The sequence below is a fragment of the Tyto alba genome, unplaced genomic scaffold, assembly GCF_018691265.1.
Source record: "Tyto alba isolate M040663 unplaced genomic scaffold, T.alba_DEE_v4.0 Super-Scaffold_41, whole genome shotgun sequence".
In the NCBI taxonomy this organism is placed as follows: Eukaryota; Metazoa; Chordata; class Aves; order Strigiformes; family Tytonidae; genus Tyto; species Tyto alba.
The window spans coordinates 14,486,650-14,510,485 of NW_024881317.1; the positions used below are offsets into that span (position 1 = coordinate 14,486,650).

The 23,836-nt window shown below is 34.0% G+C and overlaps 1 protein-coding gene across 1 annotated transcript in view; it reads right to left on the reverse strand.

Moving 5' to 3' along the window:
* Positions 1–23,836, reverse strand: part of WDR72 (WD repeat domain 72) — a 111,769-nt gene that overhangs the window by 29,041 nt on the left and 58,892 nt on the right. The window contains exons 15-17 of the mRNA XM_032999274.1: positions 22,094–22,185; positions 19,603–19,685; positions 13,085–13,196 (exon numbers count right to left, since the gene is read on the reverse strand). Coding sequence (XP_032855165.1) covers positions 13,085–13,196; positions 19,603–19,685; positions 22,094–22,185 — 287 coding nt within the window. The remainder of the gene's footprint in view (positions 1–13,084; positions 13,197–19,602; positions 19,686–22,093; positions 22,186–23,836) is intronic.

The following is a 23,836-nucleotide window of genomic DNA, read 5'->3' on the forward strand; positions in this document are numbered from 1 at the left end:
AATCAAAGTGTATGCAGTAGCCATGCTTTTTAATTAGAAAATGCTTACATAAAATATGTTAATTAATGACAGGCTATATAAGCATTTTACAGAGTCTGAATTCACAGAGTTACCTAGCTCCTTTTTCATGGTTGATGGGATATATAAATACTTTGTCCTACGTACTCAGCTTTCAACTCAGTTATTTTACAACAAAAAAATACCCATTTATACAACAACATACACTAGTAGTTTTAAATTTTAACATTTTAAACACCTCACTTGACATTATTTGGTTGTATTTATCCTGACTGATGGCATACATGCTGCAAGTCTTGCAGGGTTTTTATGCAAAATAAGATTTAGAGCATCATCTAGGATTTTCCTCCTGTATCATATAAAAGACTGCTCACCACATTATGACCTGTTCTCAATTCACCGGGTTAGATACTGGTTCAATGAAGTCAGGGAAATTGAAAATAACATTGACTGCTATTAGTAGAGACAGATATTGGGAAACTAAAAAAAGATTTCTGTCTTAAACTTTAAACTGATATTGTGTGTTTCTAACCACAAAATTTTAAACAAAATTCTAAACCATTTAAACTTATTTCAAAGTAGAATTTCTCTCTGATTAATACTGGGAACACTATGTTTTGACATCCCAAAAGCTGAACTGTGAGAAGGATTGCATTATTACATCCTTCTGCTGCATAAGTTCAATCTTGGAATAAAACTCCTTTAAAAACAAAACACCATGTCCGGTTCATATAAATAAAGGTGTTTTAAAAACCTGTATTGACTTTTCCATGTTATTAAGCTTTTTAGATGAATCCAGTTGGTAAATGGTTGTTCTAGTAACTGGCCTGTCATCTGGAAATGTTCTTAGATTGTTTTTTTGACACAATGTCCCTGCAGAAAGTTGGGCAGTGTGACATAAAGAGCACAGGTTTGCCTATCACACTGATTACTTGATGTAATAGTAAGCAAGCTTAAGTGAACTGTGTGTCTTCAATCTTTCCAATCACTTAGGGATGGGCACCAGAGGATACCATCCATCATCCATGGCCTGAAACATACGGTGCATCAGCAATCTTAGGCTGACCTAAATGATAGTAAAAGCTGCTATGCTGTTCACAATAAGAAATTGTTGTCCACTGAATTACAGGTTTGTGATTAGATTGCTAACATGGCCAACTTGATGTATAAGTGAAGTGTCCAGGAAAGATATTCCCTAGGATCCTTTGAAGATTAATTTATACCCTTGAAATGTGCACCAATCACAAAATGAAAAAATATGTCAAGATATTTTTCTTGTGAACAAAAAAAAGCACTGCAGTGGTAACGGCTATTAATTTATTTTTGGCAGTTTTAGCCAACAGAATCCAATAAACAAGGTTCTTAAAGGTTTTTTGTTTTGTTGCAGGGCTTTTACTGCTTGACTCCTAAAAGCACTGAGCACTACATCTTTTATAAGAGGGACAGCTCCCCCTGACATTCTACTCCAAAATCTCACATATAATTGCGAATATCACACAGAGACAGCTGGAAAAATACTGAAAACTCTTCATTTTGTATTCTTATATTCATATAAAATGGATCTATAGTTATAATAAAATATTAAATATCTATTTTTAAGATAGAAAATATACTGTTACATATCTGACCACTGATCCCAACATTATCGGTCTTGCTTTTCCATAAAATAGATTGTTTGTCATACTATTCATTCACCAGTTTAGGAAAAATGTATCCATATTACACAGATAAGCTTCAAACTGCAAAATCAACTTTGGTAGGACTTGGAAGGGCAAGGTGAGGGGGTGGGAGGGCAGTGAGGGAAGAGGGGGGCTATTATTCCAGAGTAGCCTAACCCCTTAAGTCTTCTTTAGGTAGTAGAACACAAATGGTGAAAGGCACATTTTAAGAGGCATAGTCAAAGAGTGAAAAAGAACACTGCCTTATAATATCTGTGAGCTATACCAGAGCATAACTGAAAAACAGCTTACTTTTGTGCTGACCATTCAAGACCCTTCAAAAAAACAGCTTACTTCCAGGTTACAAGCCATGGAACTTCAGAGAAACTGTTTTGCAAATATGGCTGCTACATACAATTAAGACGAGAAGAATGGAAACAATGGTTTTCTCTGCTCTGTCTGTCAGCTTATTCTTTTTTATGATGTGCCTTGCTGTCCCTGTACACGTGAGGTAGATCTGCTTGCTATGCCTGTTAGATTAGACCTACTGATGCTTTAGCTTTATTTCTAATGTGCTTGTCGTTGACAGAAGTCCTTAACCACATACAAGTCCTATTTTATAACATTCCTCACCATGCAACCAAACCATCAAATTTCATTACAGAAAAGTACAGGTTTACACTCATGATCTCTTTTTACTATTCCTTAATATAGTCTATTGCCAGCGGTGTAATTCATATAATATACCATATATCATACCTTGACATGGATAACAATGGTCAATAGTGAAAGGGGCTCTTTTTGAATCTTTCAAGAGGCACGTACCAATTAAATAATGAATTCTTTCCTGTGGTCTGAGGATGGCCTTAATCTGCTAAGATTATCTGGGACACACCTATCTGAAACATCTTCCTAATTTATATCAAAATGGTACTCTTTCCTGAAAACACAAATGAAAACCAATGCCTGCTTAACTTAAATAATAATAAAAAAAATAGATTGTCTTTTCAGTCAAGAGAAAAGATTATCAGCATTAAACTCTCCAGTTCGGTGAGATGGAAAACTTTGACTCCATTTCCAAAAGAAGCTGAAAATTTAGCAACAGAACATTATCAGTACATAAAACTGAGCAGGCATGCTTTACTTATGTCGGATATATTTTGTTTCTTTTAAAAATTACTTCCGGAGCTTAAGGAAAAAAGGAAAGGAAAATTAAACCCCAAAGCTATCCTGATATAAGGGTGGTAGAGAAGAAAAGAATACACAGACCAACTATTAATTACTCTACAGAAAATAGTTCCTGGATTCAGGTTCCTACTTCACTCTCTTCACTAGGTTATCTGAGCATCTTCTAGTAGTGCAGCAGGTGATGTGACTAACATCCATCATATGAGAACAATACAGACACCTGGTCTTTAGGGAATTAATGATAGGTATCTTAAGTGTGATACAAGTTGAATTTCTCCAAGAGTAGGAGGAAAAAAAAAAATAATCTCCCACTGATACACTTTGAATCTGAGAAAAAAATTTCTTAGGCATACTGGAAAGGTTTCCTTATTCATTATCATTTGAAATGCCATCTTTATTAGGAAGTACAATTGAAGAACTAAAATACAATGCTGAAGCAAGATATGATACGTGGTGGATCTAACTTTGGGCCTTAAAATAAAGCACATACTGGAACACTATGAACCAGGAATGAGAGGAGAAAATACTAAACAATATACTTATTAAATTTCAGAATTTGGAAGTCATCTTGTGCTGATTAGTTCTATGTAGCATCCAAATATGAAATATTATTTCGATTAATAATGTTTATCTGCTTACAAACAACAGTGAGCTCATCTTTATATAAAAAGCAAAATATATTCTGGATTACATAAGAGACATGAAATACAAACTTCCAAAAGACTTCCAAAAATGTGTGATGGTATAGAAGTGCACACAGAGAAGAACACATTCTCTATCCTGAAATTTAACAGTTCTGTTGATATGCGTTCTACATAGTGATATATATAGATGTACCTCCAAATGGTTCATTATTTTCTTGATATACCTGCTAGGTAAAAAAGGCTTCTTTTGAGTTATTTCCAATTTTTGTTTGCTGAGATAGATATCTGGCTCTCTTATTAGAGACAAGCACTCTTCAGTTGTGTTGCTCTGCTGAGTGAGCCAGAATTTCAACTTCGATACTAATAATAAAGACTTGTATAAATAAAGTATTTCTACTTTTCAGTGTGTTTTTCATAAAATGTATAATGGAAAATTTCCATCCTACTGAAAACTATTAGCAGTAGTTTGAAGTAATTTATTTCTGCAAGGCTTTTTAAAAAACAAAAGAAACAAACTATACTATTAGAGCATTTAACTTTTCTTACTGCCAGATAATTATTGTACTACTGTTTAGTTCAATTTTTGAGTTGCTTTAATTTTATAATTTCCTTTAAGTTAAATTAGGGGAGTCAGATATTCTGAAATTCAAGGACAGGAACGTTTCAAATACAGTTATAGATTAGGTTCAGGATCCAATTCTGCATCTTCTAAAAGATTAAAAATATACAAGATTCAAAATTGGGAGGTACCTTGCTTCACATATCCTTAAAAAAATAAAAATAAATAAATGCTATTCTGATCACATAAGAGAAGACTAACCAAAGCATGGGAAAAATTGTTAACTGCACACTGCAGGTTTGTTTGGCTTTCCAACAGCCCAAGACAATACAAACCATAGCTAACTGCAGTCAAAACCTCTCAGCAAGATTTTATTCCCCATGATAAGCGAAAGCTAGGCAACCGAGTCCAAAGAAAAAAATACTGCCAAACTCCTGAAAACCTTTTTCAAGCAGAGCAGCAGTATAACCACATAGTATGGAGAAATAAACTCTTCTACTTGGGGATCATCCCCTTTATCTATCCTTTTCGGAACCACTCCTTTCTCACAGAAGCATCCAGCTCCAATAAACTCAGGGTGGGACCTATTTAAGTCTTTCCTGACCTTTGTGTACCCATAACATTGTACATGAACATCAAACAGCAAAGAAATTTATAGGAAGAAATTAATAAAAATAGTACCAAGAAGCTGGAGATTACAGATCACCAATACAGCCCAGAAAAATTCTAGATAGAGTGTTATTACAGATGTAAACAAAGTATTCTAATATTGTGTTGTTCTGCTCTATGGCTATTAGCACAGGGCTACGTTTCAGTACTAGTAATGGACTATACAGACGCTTCCCCCCCTACAGTTTGCTTCTCATAATAGAAAATCTCCAGCTTTGAAAGAATTGTTAGCACAACAAATTCTAGAGCAAGTGTTACACTTAGAAGTAAAGTATCCTTTTTTTTTGCTGTTCTAGTCATAAGCTTCTACAAAAGCTGGATGAGTGGAAGAAGGACAAATAAAAGGTGAAGCAAAGAAATGCCATTAAGGCCTGGGAGTTGCTTAACAGTGTGGACAATGGACAGGAGAGAATCTGAGCAGTTAAAGATGCTGAGTATTGCTAAGTTAAAATAGTAGGACAAACTTCAAACATAACCTAACCAGGGTGCAAAACAATAGGTTTTGTACCTTTTTGATTTAAATTAAGACTCATGTTATACAGACATGGCTTGATGAAAAGGAAGTATGACACACGAGAAATTAAAATATTACATTGTAATTTACACGCTTATTTTCCATGGTGTGTTTACATCTCTTCCAGGTCTATGGGAATGTCAGAAGGCTTATTTGACCCACGTCTCTGTATACTAAATTAGAAATAATAAAAGCAGGGTTCCAAATAAACTGTAAGGATTACAAATTATATGCTATTGCCAAGTCTGAACACTGTTTGACTAAGGACGACAACAGAGGCAAAGAGACATTCAGAATAAGGAAGCAAGATGTGACAAGGAGTGGATCTTCACAAAAAAAAAAAAAAACAAAGAACAAACAAACAGTAGAAGACAAAGGAGACTAGGCTTGCTCCAAGAAAGCTGGAGACACTGCTTTAAACATGGAGTACTTGCAGTTCCTTCACATGTTATTTTGAAGCCCCAAATCAGATCCAGCTTTCAAATTTTTAAAAGACTTATGTTGTACTTTGCCTCTAGCAAACAAACTTCTAAATAAACAGTAGTGACTAAAAATGAACCAATTATAATTTTTTATGTCTGTATTAACAGCCTGAAAAAAAGAGTGGTTACTTTTAAAGATCCAAATAGAAGGTATTTTAGAGATTCTTCCTTTTCAGTAAACTCTGAAGAAAAACAAAATTGTCCAAACTATATTGTGCATTTGAATCTAGCATACATGTCATCCTTACTGCCTCCTTGACCAGTGAATCCTATCCTTCCTAATGTTTTGGAGGAGTCTGAGATGGCGCCTGTACAATTTGATTTTGTGTAAAAATACACACCAAATCTGATTTCTGCTACATTAAGGATTTCTCTGGTAAAATATATGACTCATGGAATGAAATAAGCTGTAGTTCTAGAATGAGTCTTTAAGCTTGCTTCCTTTAGCACTTGACCACTAATATTAAAGACTACTGGATCAGAATACAGTTTTAATTGGATATATAGGACATGATACAGTGGTATACTTAAACCACAGGTTAGATGCTAAAATATAACATTGATTTGTATTCTTTTACTGGAAATATTTGTAATATGAAACTAGGATATAATACACTCATTTTTAATGCATATTCAGTACAGAGGAAATCTGCTGCTGTCACCAGCTTATACTCGAAGTCCATTCATCAAACAGATGCTAGATTAATTGGTTTGCTGTTTCACTGACTAAAATGAGATTACAGGGGAATCTAATTCTCATTAATAGTGATGAAATGTTGATTATACAGTCATTTCTTACACTGCTTATTGCTAATGCACACACACAGAGAATTGGCCTGCCAGAGAATTTTTTTAAACAGCCTGTTCCTATTGGCTGAAATGTTAGCACTAACAAGAACAACAGAGTGATCAGAGAAAAGAAATTTCATTTTGCAGGTAATTTTTAACATTCTTGTTTCTCAGGAAAAAAGAGGAAGTGAAAGATGGGAATGTAAAGCAATAAAACAGCCAGGTGGAAGATGTAACATGCAATGGGAGAAGAGGGTGAAACTGGAAAAACATGAGAGATGCCAGACAGGAAGATATCTGAAACTAAAAGTCAAACCAGTTGAAAAGTAACAACTGCAAGAAAATATGTTTGCAGTGTTTGGCTCAGATGTTGCTCTAAAACTAAAACTTAGAAGTATTTCAAAGCATAGAGAGACTACATCAGAAGAGGGACAGTTTTGATCAATTTTATTTGAAAAACTATATGTTTTCATCACAGAAACTGTCAGGCTCAGGTGAACATTTCAGTTTATACATTTTGGAGGATCTATGCATAAAAAGAACTCCTACAGTGTAAATATTTCTTCATGTCAACCTTCTCAATTATTTTTACCAAAACCTACACTTACCTCATGGCAACAGCGGCCTGACTCAGATTTCAGCTTTTCCAAACAGGACTCTACTTTGACCTAACCAGATCAGCTCTCACTACACTTTGCACACAGAATTTTGCTATAATATAGAAATGTTGTTCTTGAAAAGAATTTAGGGTGGGTTCATTCAGATGTAATTTCACCAGTACTGAATGCAATCTGTTGGTCCTGTTGCACTTACTTTTAGGCCAGTGGAAAAACAGGATCTGGAGATATAGTCCAGATCTTCATATGCCAAACTGAAGATACTTAATCTCAATACCCTTGAAAAATTGAACTACTCTGAGAATCAGGAAGTACTATTGGTTCCTCTAAACCAATAAAATCTTTAAACAGCTTGTATAAGGTAAATCACCCTAGGTTTCTTCAAATATCTGCATATTAACAAAAAAAAAATCTGTAAAATTTGTGAGTTTAACAAATAAGTTATAAAAACTAACACAACCCTTCACTTGCTTTCCTTTAGAATATCTGTCATAATGAAAGATGCTTCTTATTGTCTATGATTTTCTTCCAAACAACTGATTTCTTTCATGTGATTTGAATGCACTAAAAAAGGAACATTTTTTCTTATGCTCTTCAAAATTCATGTTGCTGGTACACGTGGATTCTTAACTGCTTGTGCATTTAATTATTTTTTTTCTCAATTAATTTCAATCCAAAATCATGCACACTATCAAAATTTCCTCAATTCCTAGTTCCAACTAATATCAATAACTTTTATCATATCAGAAAGGGGATCAAATTCTATTCTTCTTTTTTTTAATCAGCAACCAATTTTCTGGTTGTGATTTCCATTGGAAAACTGGTAACCTTTTGTACATGTACATATTGCCATGCTTCTATTATAATTTTTTTCTTTTCCATTTTCCCAGACCTTTTTCTGTTTACCTCCAGTTCCTTTGTATTCCATTCTCTTCTTTAGCGTTTTCTTTTTTTTTGTTTATTTTAAATCATCCCATGAGTTCCCCCCTCAACTTAATCCCTGAGTGTACAAGTAGTCAATCCACAAGAGAATAGAGATTTTCCAAGAGCTTCACTGATAGCTTTCTTTTTCTGCTTATGTGCATTTCTAGGATTCCAGCACATTTTGTCTAGACACCTTTTTCCAGATTTTGCTTGATTACTTGGTTCATGTTGGGACATGGAACCCAGCCACAGCAAGGCAAGCAGTTTCAAAGACTGAATGCATTACATACATCACAAGCCCAAATCCACACTCGAAACTAACACAGTAAGGGAAATGTAAGGATATATGGACAGATGTACATTTATATGGATGTAAAAATGTTAAGCCAGACTTTAATTCCTCAGATGTTGTTCAAGTTTTCTGGGCATGTAGTATTTCACCAGAACACAAACAATATAAATTACATTAATGAGGTTACAGTAAATAAGAGTACCAATGCATTTTACACCCCTAAAAGTTATTTCCCCCGCAATCAGGTAATCAAGGACAAGCTTTCATTGAAATCTGTGCAACCTTTGTGATATCAATGGTCCAAAGAGACAAATGGTCAGTGTCAGGGTTGTCTTTTGGGTCTTTTTTGTTTGTTTAAATACAGAGTCAGAACGTTTATTTGGACTACTATGAAAAGGTGGTAGGTTGTAACAAGATGACAATATGAAAGAAAATATCAGAGACAGAACAACCCTTCTCCTTATCTGCACTCCCTTGACAAAATCTTAAGACTTTGTAGGCAGTCAAGGAGATTAATTTACTATACAGAAAGACACAGTCATAGAATGACTTCCTAAGAGTTGACATAAAAAAGTTGTCTTCAACCGGACAGATTTCTGAAACCCAGACAATAGAAGTGTTTGAAACCCTCTGCTGCAGGCTACTACACTTTTCTAGTGAACAGAAGAGGTTTTATCCCGCCTTTCATTGATTTACCATTACTGAATGGATTCCTCACTTTAACAAAACATATTGCTATATTCTAGATAAGTCTTTGAAAATTCTTTACACTAACCTATGGAATTCAATTGCCACCATTAATTTCATTCTGGTATTTATCAGCAGAAGCTTTTTTCCTGCAAGAAGCAATTTATTTAATTGAATAGTTTAAAGAGCTCCAAAACCACATACAAAAGATGAGGTTATAGCTAATAGCTTTCAAATATACTTAAAAGCTTGAATCATTAGCAGTTTCTTAAGCTAGGAATTTTTAAGTATAAACTAGGATTTATTGCAGGCTAGTCTCAGTAGTGTGATTCTGCACATTTAAATTTTTCACAAATGTATGAGGTGGTTAAAATAATATTCTGTATTTAGGAATAAAGCCTGTACTTTATTTATGATTTCCTTCCACTTTTCCTGTTTTTTGCACTCCTGAAATATCACATACATTAGTTCCTCAATTTAATATCTGAGCATGAAGATCTTAAACACATTTATCCTCACAATTTTCTTAAAAGGTAAATAAATCCAATTTTTCAGATTTTACAAAAAAACTGAAGGACACAATTCCAGAATACCTTGTATGCTATAATGCTGTTTCAAATAAGATACTTTTGGCTCCCTATGCATTAGAAGATATAGGCATCCAAGGATGGCACATAGGAAACTGCTTCAGTGCAGTAGCTAGAAAAGATCAAAATCCTACACACAGCACACACATGGAGGTGAGAGAATTGAATTTCTAACCCTTACCCTTGCAAATATTTTGAGATTTCCATGAAAAGTAAAACAATTTCTGTAGAAGACTCACTGCAGAATGCCTTCAGGATAAGCAATGAATTACTGTTGAGGAAGATATGGGTTCAAATCAACTACAGGAGGAATCATCTAATTTCTTTATCCAATCACTAGGCTGTTGAATGAGAACAGTGGTATTACCACCATTTTTCCTCTGATCAAAGAAGTTCTGCATGTGTCTGGGTATGGACTAGGGTACGTATGTTATAAAATCAAATACTACAAATGAAAAATGAACGAAGAATGCCAGAAAACCTAGTTCCTCTTAGTTTAGGCAAAGAATAGTGAATAAATAGATTCTTAAGATTTTAAAATCTCTGACTCACGTGGCAGTGGAAAACAATAGCACACTGATAACCGGTTAAATAGTACCATTAACCCAAGATTATTAGTGTTTAGTAAAAAGACCAGAAGGGATAAAGTGCAATGTATTTTTCAGAATTATGATGAATGTCAAAAAAATTAGGGAAAATCTCAGCTTCTTTGAAGAACTGAAGCAAAGCTTGCAGAAATCAATGGTAAGATTGCTATCAATATGTTTGGAAGAGGTCCCAAATGATTATCTCTGACATTAACATAAAGAAATTGCAACTGTTTGCATTTATATTTCCTTTTAGCAACAATGGGAGAATGTGCTAGTATAGAACACAGTTAACCCTTTCTTTGGCATGCTTTACATGAACAGCTTTTTTAACTCCTTATCTTTGTTTCTGGAAAAATATATTATGGTGGTGTTTTTTTTGTTTTGCTTTTGTTTCTTTGTTTGCTTTTTAAAATTCAATTAGCAAATAATTCTGTCTGTATGGAACCACAGAGAAAAATATGGCATTTTAAATTATTCATCAAGTGAAGCTGTTGTCTAAATGCTATCACCCTTAACCATGAAGTAAGGATGTAGGAGTTTCCTAAGGAGTAAGGAGCTTTCTGCAAAAACAACTATATAATATACTATAAACTTTAAAGATAATAAAAACTGAATGTCAGATCCTGAAAGTACTGTTTGTCTTTTTAAAGAAAGCTTCTATTGACTTCAATGGAAATTTGTCAAGTTGAACAAGGTTAAACATCTCCAGATCAAATCTATTAATTCAAATTAAACAAAAATGCAATACAACACAATGATGATGTTAGCCAAGACTCAGATACTTTTACTTTGGGTCATGGTGCATGATCTCAGTCTTCAATTATTATGACTTAAAAATCTGAAACAATATTTAACCTTTACTTTGATGTTGCATGAGATGACAGGTACTGTACAAGCCATAAATACACAGTATTTAATAAGATATAAGATGACATACCGATCAGATGAATGACTAAAACCAGACATAATTACTTGTCTTAGTAATTACACTGGTTGCAGAATTACTCCTGTATGGGTTTTAATTTCTGCATATCATTACACGCCACAAATAGTTTTACTCTTAATGTATTAGAAACGACACAAAAAAATGTGTTCAATTCCAAATAAGCCTATCAAGTTTTGCAGTGCCTACTAGAAAACAAGACTATTTGTGCTATTTACGTAATGTGATAAATAATGCAACAGGCTAAAACATGAGTGGAAATGAGAACAAAAAGAAAGCTAGTAAGATATTAAATACTCATAGTGTAACATCTCTTTTCCAGTCTTTCTGTACATCTTCCATCTGTTCCAGAATACATTAAATTGCCAAACAATATGTCAAAAAATCCATTCTGTTTTAGAGGATATATTTATGTAGTTCAAATCATGGAGTATGAAAAAGAAGTTGCCTGTATAAATGCATATGAATACTGCACTCATTCTAGCAAAGCAATTTTCTAGTTGTTTGTCGAATAACCCTCAAATTATAAGGTTAAGAGCAAAATAACAGTAAAAATCTTTTACTAGACATACAAACAACCACATCCTCCTTTTAGAGTGGAAAGCTGAAGTAACTCCCCTGAACTCATATCTTGTGGGAGCCTTAATACTTAATTAGAATTAAACAACTGACTACTAGACTCTTGTAATCTTTCCAGTACTCTACATAACAGAGATGGTTTTTTGTCTAGTAGAAAAGCTTTTGACATAAACCCAACGACCTAAACATGTGGAGTTTGCAGATATCTGCATTTGCAACTTTCAGTTAGTTCCATTTTTGTTGTAACCCATGTCAAAACTCAGCATTAAAATACAATCTGAAAATTCAGGAAATTTGAAATCAAATCCATATATGAACTTTACATCTGGGGATGTTTTAGCTACAATGCATCTTGTAACAAACCATATAAAAATAAAGTTATTTAAAGTAAACTTCAGTGTAAGTAAAGTATTAACTCATATATGACAATTATTCAAAGTGTTTGCAGTTTCACTATATTCCAACAGTCCAAATTATTGAGACACCATTTTGTTTCATGGCCTGAAGCAAGTATCACTGATCATTTTTAGTATCCTCGAACAAGCAGATTGGTAACAAATTTTCATGACAGACACACACGCTCAAAGAGATTATAAATTAGTTTCCCAGGAGAAGGCTCACTAATAAGATTGGATCTAAAATTTAGGTCACTTAATTTTAAGACTCAGCTAATGGGCTAAAAAAAAATAATAAAAAATGAGTATAACTTCATAACATAAATTCAGGTTCAATCTTTTTTCCCATAAACATTAGCACCATTGTAAAGTTGCAAAGAGTAAGCTTCTTTTAAAATGAAATGATCTAATTGTAAAATGCATTTGATATCTCCTTGCAGGGAAGTTATTTCTAAAAGAAAAATAAAATATTCTGTATTACATTATGAAGTTATAAAATTTAAGCAATTAATTTTTAGTGTTTCGTAAGTTCTGATGTCATTGAAAAGATAAATTTGTAAAACTTCTTTCCAGTATGATTTACTGATTCTATTTCAAACATACCACCTCCTTTATTTGCAAATGTATTTACAATACCAGAACTATGATACAATCAAAGAAACTTTACCTCTTCTTCTTTAATGTTCAGAGATGATGAAAGACTGTGAAAGTCCTTTAACTCCTTGATAATCATATGAGAAAACTCATAGCCTAATAAGGTGAGAAATAGGCCATTTGGCTTGTCTAACATAGAAATAATGTATTATGAACTCATATTCCTAACTTGTTCTAAATACTAGAGAAAGTTCTAAAAGAATATACCGATAAATTTTCCACCTATATGGCAAAGAAACATTTTTAATGTATTGCAAACCCCCCTACTCAGATTTTGGCAGTGTCCACAGCTTACCATTTCCATTCTCTACTATGGCAAATGGCTCTCTGCAGATTGCCGTCTTTCTCAAGGTATTCAGAGTCCTTTGAACTTCTGCCAGCAGCACCGCTTGCATTGCCTCAATAAGCTGCCATAAATGCAAATTATTATTGGATGATATCAGTACTTCAATTATTTATCTATTTGACAATTTTAAATAACAAAAGTTTAAAACTGTTCCAGTGAATGTTATTAGAAAGTCAACACTTATCAATACACTCCAGACAGTGATAATCATGTGTCTCTACATACATATTGAGAGATAAATGTTAACTGGATAGCAATAAAATGGTGCAAATTGTCAATTGTGACTGCTTCCCACTAAATAAACATTCATTTTCTTTCATCTCAAAACTAGAATCAGTCATCTACTGTCTCCTTGGTTTCAAAGGGTCATGGCAATATACATTAGTAAAGCATATGGTGATAACAGCTAATAAGAAATATCCTCGTATATTTCTATGATGTGTGTAAAAGTGCTTCATAGACTGAGTAAGGACCTTGTATTTTGACTTTTTTAGAATTTTTGGTGTCTAGTCTCTCTCTGAAAGGCTTAAACAGTGTTTTGTTACTAGCGGTGATCCTCTATTCCTCTAGCTCAAACATAATAATACCATATCTTTTGTCTAACACAAAGAGAAATACCATTCCTCAACTCCTCTAATCCAAAAGGTACATCTGCTGGAATTAAGAACAGCCTATGAATGGCACTTGCCATAGCTGATGCACAACACATGGCTGTTAAAACAAGGCAGGGTAGAGACTGATAGAGTTATTACTTTCCTTCTCCTTATTTTATCAGAGAAGCCCCAGGAGAACTGAGAAAGTTTGAAGATCAAAGCACATGAAGACCTTATACAAAGGACCCAGATTTCTGCAGTCCTTACTCAGTCCAAGTTTGAGCATGGTGCAGAATGGCAGCAAGTACACCTTCTCTTCATTCGGTATTCCTTCAGAAAAGAAATACATTTTTTCCCTTTCAGGAAAGTATTCATATTTAAGTACAAGAAATTTCCTGAAAGACAGAGAAAATCTAAGGTTTCCAGGACAGTGTACTCAAATTCATATTTAAGTTGAGTTTAAATTGAATATGAAAATTTTACGTTAAATGTGTTTACATTATAAACATTTCGTGTTTATATGATATTTATTTTATAAACAATCTATTAAAAATACATGCAATATGAATTGAAGTTGATACATAGGCTCCCTCAAACTGCCACAAACAGTTGCATCTCAGTAATCAAGTACAGTGAATTCGTGGACTGTCCTCAATCACATTTCTAGCTGCCCTTGCAAATTCAAATCATTAAGTTGAACAAAGGCTGTTGGTGTCCTTTGTGACAAAATCCTTTATTGTAGACAAGTATACCATAGTCAGGTCCATAGTGTGAAAGTTCACAGCAAGTGAACCCAGCCCTATGTGTTTTAACATAGCACAAACCTTCATCTTGTTATAATAGCACTTTATTTTACAGAGGAAACCAAAGGCAGTTTCCAATTCCTCACATCCACACAACCCTGAGCTTTGGGGATTACAGATCCTGACTTTACAGCAGACTCTTACAATATATCTACAATAATTAAGAAAGAGAAGGAAACATAGACATGTTGTCATTGTCCTGGGAAAAATTTTGCTGAAAAAAGATTCTTAGAGGTACACAAAAGAATTGCACACATTATGTGTTTTTCATGGTGTTCTGATCTGCTAAGAACCTGCCACTAAGCTGGATTCATTACCAATACTATTGCTATGTGTGCCAGTCATGCAGCATTTCTAATATGTAATTTCCTCTACCATCTTAAAATAAAAAATTGTAGTAAATGGCACAAAATAATATTGTAGAGGCACCTGTACCTCTTTGCATGCTACTTGTCTATCACTTCGTTGATTCTGCATTTCCACAGTGCTCAGTGTGGTTTCACATGTTTAGTTTTGTCCCCTCACTGCATCTTGCCTAAGAACTCATATACCTCATTTATTGTCACCAAGTTTAAAAGAAACAGGCAAAGGTTCTGAAGATTAACACAATGAGCCACATGAGCACCTTTCATTTTCTCTGATAGTTTCAACTTTATATTTAGCATCCTCCTGGATTACATACACACTGGCTATCTTGTTGGCTAATAATATACATGTTCATTTTTTAATTCATAATTGTAACCACTGTTGTAAATATTAGCTGCCTTTTAGTTGTGATTGTGAAATATGACAGAAATTATGCTTCTGCTATGCCTGAGAAAGTATAAATAGTGTATGTCCAACTATAAATACAGATATTAAGGAGTGAAAGGTAATTGTTTGACTCTGCAGCAGCAAGACTACAGAACAATTCAAGAAGACAAGTGAATGAAAGTTGAGGCAAGCTGTACTGCTACACCTATACTAAGTTATACTGGCTTTCCTTTCTACACTTTATCAACTACTTCCAACGATTACTATTCTCTTTATAATGAGTGGGTGCACAGAGAGAAGTCAATAGACATCACTCCTGGTTATTGCTCAGGCCACAACCTCTACAGTCCTGAGCCTTGCAGAAACTGCTTCCCTGATGCCTCCATAACACAGTCACATCTGGGAGCAAAAAAAAACACAGATCAAAACATCGGACTTGTATTATCCAGTCTGCTTTCCTCTGATTCTGGATAGTGACTGTCAGGAGAACTGTACAGACACTTAAAATGAAGTCAGATGGCTTCACGTAGCCAAGCTCTGTAAAAAGAAATTAATTAAGAGCTTGTTACAGAAATTACTGTAAACTTGGGTATCTGTAAAGAAGGTACTAGCTTATCAGTACCACTCTCTACAATAACCTTGGCATGAAGTGGTTTATGCTTTAAAAGTAAAGTTCCTTGTAGTATCTCCTAGCTGTATCCCACCTGATTTTACATATTAATGGCAATGAAGTAAATGAAGTGAAAAAAACACAGGTGCACTGCAGGACTCAATATAAAGAGATGAGGAAGTCCTAAGATGATTCATTCCTCCTAAAATCTCAGCAGTCTCTCCACAGTATCTATCTTTTTCAGCTGATCAAAGAGGGAGGCTAAAGCAACTGCATTCCTCATGCAGATGATTATGCGAGAGATCTAAATATGGCATCCACAGTTTTCCTAAGGGGAGACTGTGCTAAGTACCTAGCTGACAACAGAGGATACACATTTTCTTATACAGAAAAGGAATACTAAAACATGAGGATGGCAGTAGACAACTTCCAAATCAGGACCTAAAAGGCGGTAAGCTGAAGCTGTATAAACTATAGTTATGATGATGCTCCTGAATTAATACACCTAAGCCCTAAAAAAGTCTTATTACTTAGAACTATACAAGAGGACCATTTCAAGGTTAGAGCTGACTCATGTCCAATTAACTCAGAACTAGGAAGAACAGATGCATGACTTCTACTGATCGGAAAGGCATTAGTAATGAATCTGATAAAGCTCAATTATTTCTATACGAGTATGTCACATCATCGAGACCTGATACTACCATATATAATGGAAAGGCAAACTGCTGAAGCTGCATAGATTGATGGGCGGCCTGTGAGTATGACAGACATCCCATGTGTTGTCCTGTAACTAAAACCCTTGACCACAGATGTGAAGACTGTACACAACATTTTGTTAGTGGAACTACTGACTTATTAAAGCTTCGTCCAAAATTCACTGCCATGTTTAGTATTGATTTTTTTTTTTTGCTGAGATTAGCACTGAAAATGGGAGGGCAGCTATGGAGACAGGGTCATTTACTCTGTTTTACAGATGGATGTCCAGCTCAGGGAGTAAGACATATCGCAGAAGGAGGCTTACTTGGTCTATAAATATTTTGTGAAATAAAAAAAGACTTTGGTCTTCAGGAGAGTCAACCTAACCAGAACTAACTTCACTCAATGAGATTTAAAAAGATCTTAAGGCAGGAGAAAAGGAAGCAAATTATTTCCTATTGTATTCTTCTTCTTCAAATGCCTGACTAAATATATAGGGAGAAGGCATTTCAACATCATTCATTTGAAAACTAAGGAGCTAGGAACAGCAAGGAAATAATTATCAAAGAAATTCTTTTGGTGCAAAAAAAAATATCCTATATCTGCTAGAGTCAACAACAGGCAAAACATTTTAATTGCACTACAGTTTGATTATTCTGATAAGGTCTTTTTAAGTTTTGTAGTAATGTTCACCCTTTCAGCCAAAAATGTTCCATAAAGCTGCAATAATATAGTAGTAGTATTTAAAAAAAAAACCCAAACCAACAAAAAAACAACAAAAAAGCAAATACCTATCACAGATATAAATGAAGAACAGGATATTTTAAATATAAAGTAAGGACAATTAAGGGCAGAAATGCAACCACTGTTTCCTCATATTAAATGTTTCGGGGCAAGCTTTTTTTTTTTGTGTGTGTGTGTCTAACATCTACCTGAAAAGACAAGCACACTTTCTGGGTGGGATGGAAGTTTGGCAACAACAAGCTATACGTTATCTGAAAGAACAGCAAAATGCATGAAGATGACCTTTCCTTTAAAATCATCCAAGAAAACAAAATCCCGGAAAAATATTTTTTAAATATATGCATTTTTTAAATTTAAGACAGAAAAAGACCTCCCTCAGCCCTTCAACTTCAACAAGTCAGTAGACCTCTGATCAATCATTTGCAGCAGGTCCTTTCACAGTTTCCTTGTTTGCACAGAATCTCAGAATCTGTTACAGTACTGTAAGGAGATGAGGAATCAATAAATGGCAAGTCCTTGGGGTCATGTCTGAGAGTCAGTATCCTCCACTGAAGAGAACAATAAAAGAAGTTTTTAAAAGCAGGGTAACAAGTGATGTTTTGGGTAAATGTACATGAGTGCTTAATTAGGCTGCTCAGGATTAATAAATTGGCCATAAATCTGTGTTTATATAAGGAGGGGTTTAACAAAGCCACAAAACCTGCAATTTTTTAATATATCATTGGTTGCTGAATAGCCACACCACCTATTGCCAACCTCACAAATTATTTTGAATGTTAAAATGTTTATGGCAGTTTGGCTGCAAACACCAAATCTGCACTACAAAGAAGGTTAACAAAGCTTATTGCAACTACAAAGCTGTGTCTGAATAATGTTAAAATTTGAGAATAATTTATAGCATGGTATTTGTAGTACTTGACAATTTCAGTGTCTTAAATTTAAAGTCTTTTCAGATTAAAAAAGTGTGAAGCAATTTATTCCATACATTATCTTCCTGCACACTAATCTCCTGTGGTAGATAAGGCCATTATCATTGTATAAACTGATCAGTCATTAAATTCACTGGAAAATGTAAATACATAGAACTCACATAATCAGCTATGCTACAAATACAAGTTTTGTGGCTATACAATTCTATAAAAAGTTTCTGTGGCTGACCAGGTCAGCAAGAGATTATATGGATTTCACATGACCATTGCATCTACTAAAACTGAGGTCCTGTATTCAATTTTTTTATTAAAAGGATTCAAAAAAGGAAAAAGTCTTATTGCAAGAGAAAGGCGGACAGTTTGTGAGGGAAGAAGAATGCTGAAAAAATATGGAAGATGTATAGACAGTGGGGATATAATAAACAACTGATAACTTCAAGATAAAATGATGAATTCAACCGAACGTTAGTACTTGCAGAAAACATTACTGTTTGTCTAATAGAACAGGGGACTATCACTGCAGTACCCCTGTACACCTCAGCTCTGGAAAATACGCTTCGCACTTGAAATGCAGGACAGCGATACATTCTATTTTAAAAGTATGATCATAAAATAAATTTATAACAGTTATTTCCCTTTTCTAGAGCAAAATCCCTTGTGGTCATAGTATAGTGTCTTGAGTTTTGTACTCTTGAACGTTAATTCACTCCAGCAACCACACAATGATCTCTAGATTTCACTGTGCATACTATTTCAAAGTTACCCATCCACTCAAGAAACAGAAATATATCTGTCGAGATATCAGATTCTTCACTAACAATAGGCATGAGAGCTTCATCTGATCTGTGAACCCATAACTTCTTTTTCTAAGTCATTCTTGAAGGGTGCTCTAATACTTAAGGATTTAGGATTAATTATTTATCCTTTCTAAGAAGGCATTTTCTGTTTCTTCTATAATAATACATTGGTATATGACACTGCCTTTATTTTCCTGGAGCAAAAAAGGGCATTTGTAATGTAAGTTTACATCTGGTTGTTCAAGAACAGGTAACTAATTTTTTTTAAACACGTTATGAACAAGATGACCTAGATTAAATACTAGTAGGACAGTTAGTTTCACACATTTAAACATGTACTTTAAGGCCAAATAGTTTCATGAGTAGCATACTTCATTCTGAAATAATAATCTGCTTTCCATAGATCTGAATGGCACAATTTATGTAATAATTTCACATTAAATTAATGACTATTATGTCACATTACAGATTCCAAATACTAAATTACAGCAAATGTTACTTAATGATTGCATTGTGACAACTGACAGGCGATTTCCTACCTTTATAGATTGGTCACTCCAACAACAAATGAGTTTCAGCAACGAAACATTCCCAAAGTTCATGGAATGATATCTATTTTTACCTGAAAAACACATACATAATTTATGAACTGACAATATACATAGAGGTATACAAATAGAAAGAAATTTAAATTTTTAACTTTTCACTTCAGCAGCATAATTTCTTAGAATATGCTTTCATCTGATGCAGTAAGCATGAAGTGTTCAGACAATATACTGTTTGAACATTTATTCTCGTCCTAAATCAGATTAGTCTTTGTGGGATTTTTGTTTTGTTTTTGTTTGGTTGGTTGGTTATTCTTTTTGTTTTGGTTTGGTTTGGTTTTTTGTTTGTTTGTTTTTTAAGCAGAGGTCTGATATCATGTTTTCATCAGAATTTTCTGAAGATACTGAGAATATGTTCCAATTTGGACTATTTCACTATGGAAATAGTCCACTGTAAATTCTAAAGCTACTTGAATATGTGTTTCTTCACCTTTAAAACAGTAGTACAGCCTATGCAAAAATACATCCAATAACATTTTGTATATCTACAGTTATGCCTGATTTGCTTTTCTGATATAGGGCAACAATACTTGTGTGTGGTCAAAATGTCTCATAGCCAATTGCTCACTAGTTATGCTTCCAGTCAAGCAAGGTGTTATATTTATAGATTTGCATGTGAGTTTTATTACTACCTATCCTGATTTTTCAGATTATTTTCAAAGCAAGGCACAGTTTGAAATGGCAGCTGTGCTGATTTAGTCCACTTCATTATTTGGACTTCAATAGGCAAATGTGTCATCTCAGTATTTTACTACAATGTTTGCTGCCAGGCATATAGGTTGGGTAAATTGGTTGTACACTCCTTTGAATCCACACAAGAAACTCTGATTGCCAGTACCATATAATATCTTGAAAAGAAGAAACTGAATTTTAAGTAGCGACTCTAAGTGTTTCAGTAACACCAAAGTTCACAAGTAACCTGATCACACAAGGCATAGCCATTCACTTAAATGCTGGATTCCTACAGCAAAGATTGAAGTTTGAAAATACGTACCTGCATATTGCAAAGTGAATAGGGTACACTATGGTAGTCTGGAGGGAGCAGTATGCTATTCAGTAAATGACCATATAAGTGTAGCTATGTCAATATCTAATATATAAAGGTATGTACAAACATACACACAGGTATGATCAAAAAAAGAATGAAAGAGGAAAAAAGAAAACAAGAGCATTTAATATAATTTTACAGTAATACAGGGTAAGAGCAAATATTTTATCTTCTATCTCTCACAGCTGACATGGTATGTACCATAATAAAAAATGTAAAGGCCAATATGAAAACATAAAAAGGGCTGACAAAATGAGAGATGCAGAACTGATCATACCAAGGTAAACCTCTCCTCATTTTAATTTGAATCTTATGTGATTTATTTATATATCAGGATGAATTTTTCTTTTCTCTGCCATTTCGGAAACATTGCTGTGTCAAAAATCAATATTATTATTTCAAACAACTGTGTGAACTAGGAGATATAGGATACGAGTTAGATTACCTTAGAAGTTTTAGGTCACTCAGTAAAACTATTTTTATGTCCATGAACATTTTAATCATCTCCATACCATTTCCATTCCTTTCATCTACTTATTTTCTACTATCACTTGATTTTATGTTCCACCTTTTTCTTCCAACAAGCATTTTTGCTGTTGTCACAAGTTCTACAGTTATGGTGCATATGAGCTCAAAGGAAAAGCACACTAAACTCATTTTAGATGGGGACATTAAGGCTTATTTGCATAGCAGAGGTTCAAGGTTTGACTTGAACAAATTTGTGTTATCAGACAGGACTTTATAACAGGAACACTATACTTTTTAGGTAACATATACTGACAGATATTCAAATTCTGTTTAGATTTTTACTTAACCATTCTTTGGTTAGTTGCACAGTGTAAACATAAACTTAGACTAGCTTGCAAAGCCAAGGTTGGTGAACAATAGCCTGTGGGACATTAATGTGAAGAGATTACCTTATTCTGCCCTAAGCCAAAAGTCTAAGGGCATTATTGAACGATCAGGATGACTCTTGTATTACTAAGGCAACAGTTTGCTTGAAAGGTTGTATATATTATTGGGCGGGCACATAATGGTGATGAGGGAGATGGGGTAGGGTGGAGACAACCGTATTTGTCTTACTATATTTCTGTTTTTCAGACTGATAGAAAATGTCTCTAGAAACTCAGCTTTGCCACCACAGAAAAAATATCCTTGATTCCAGTATTAACAGTCGAGATTTTGTTTACACGCTTTTGTGATATTCACAGAAAAGAACAACAACATAATCCAGTTTCTGTATTTACAAACTGGATCTGCTCAAAGGTAAAGAGTATAATTTTTCATTATTGAAGTTAAATGATATATTCTAGCAACAAAAAGCATGCAAAAAAGTAATGCTTCAAAGCCAATATTGTGAATCCTCCATATACTTACTGCTCGGTAATTCTCCATAAAAACTGGGGAATGAAAGTGTTAGTGCTTCTATGTTTTGCCATTTGTCATGTACAGATTCTGATTTCTGTGGACTAAAAGAATATGAAATTATTAAACAAAACTGGAACATACTTACAAACATTTTATGAGTTGAGGTAGGTTTTTTTAAGGTAGGTACTCTGCCATCAATTACTATCAACCATGATTTAGTTTCTCCTCAGAAGACACTTGCATTCTTTTGCCTATAACTTGGTATTGAAACATCCAAATTTCCATACAAATACTGAGAAGTATCATCCATACAGTTACTTTTTATGCTGTATTAAAGAAACAAAGTCGTATGTGAAGAACTGAATCAAAACATCATGTTCACAAAGGACTTGTGCTGTTTTTTCTATTACACCAGAAAAAAGTTCAAGGGAAACTAGCAGCTTGATAGGTTTCCATTTTTTTAAAAGTGTTAAATAATTTAGAATGTTATTGATGGCTACCATTCAGTAGATGAGTGTGCGTATCTACTACTCTTCAAGTTTGTCACTGACTAACACAGCAACCTAACCTTTGAAGACAAAGGACATGGACTGAGGGGAATGGAACTAAAAAATCTCTCCAAACCCCTGCACTAATTTTAACTGTTTATTTTAAATATGCTGCTATAGTGACCTTGCACAAACTATACTTAGGTGCCATTTAAAAATAATCTATTTCTCCTTTTAAATTTACTACAACCAACAGTAAGTCATAATATTTCAAAAGCCTAAACAACTGTGAAAGCTTTCAGCTTGAGACCTTTAAGTTACAGATACAAGTCCCAAAAGCCAGCAGAAAAATTCTGTGAAGATCTTTTCTTACTGGCTTCTTCCTGTTTCTGTCCCACTTCTATAATTTGACACATTTTACTGCAGGTTCCTTTACCTTCAGAGGCTGGGTCAAGTTGCAGAAAAATAAGATACACAAACACATTTATGAAACACAGCTTACAGACTCAGATTCAGGTTTTTCATAAGCTATATTTTGAATCCTTTATTCTTTTTTTTTAGATTATAAATACTTTTTTGGTGAAGTGTTCAAATTATATCAAAAAATGCTTATTTTTCCCCCCTTTTTTTTTTAACCCCCTCCCAAAAAAAAACCCAAACCAAAAATCAAACAAACAAAAAAAAAAAACAAAAACAAAAAACCCAAACCACCAAACATTAGTACTAGTCTGATAACGTGTGCTTAAAGCATGTCATTTGCTGTTCACTATTTTCACATTCCACAAATTTAATTTTTCCAGTCAAATAGCTAATCACACAAACACGATAACCTGAAACTTACTGATCTAAAACATGAGCTGAAAAGTTATGATAGCAACTAGTCAAGAGTTCTTCAACCAAATGTTTTGCATTGGGAAATGATCTGTCAAACCCATGGTTTAAGCAAAAACATATATATATATACACACATGCTGACAAAAACAGAATTTCTGCTCAAAATGAGAATACCAGAGTCATCCAGGAATACCCAATAATCTACGAATTGATCCAATGCATTTTTCCAGTTCTGACTCTCCAGATTAAAACTATACATATATGTGTGCATTTTAACAACAAAGAAATTCCAGTAACAGCAAAATCATTGGATATACCAAAGAACAGGGATTTAAAATGTATTATCACATTCCTCAGATCAAAGCCATAGTTGACTTGCACTAAAATAATTCTCCTTACAGCCCAACTAATATTTCATTGCTATATGCAA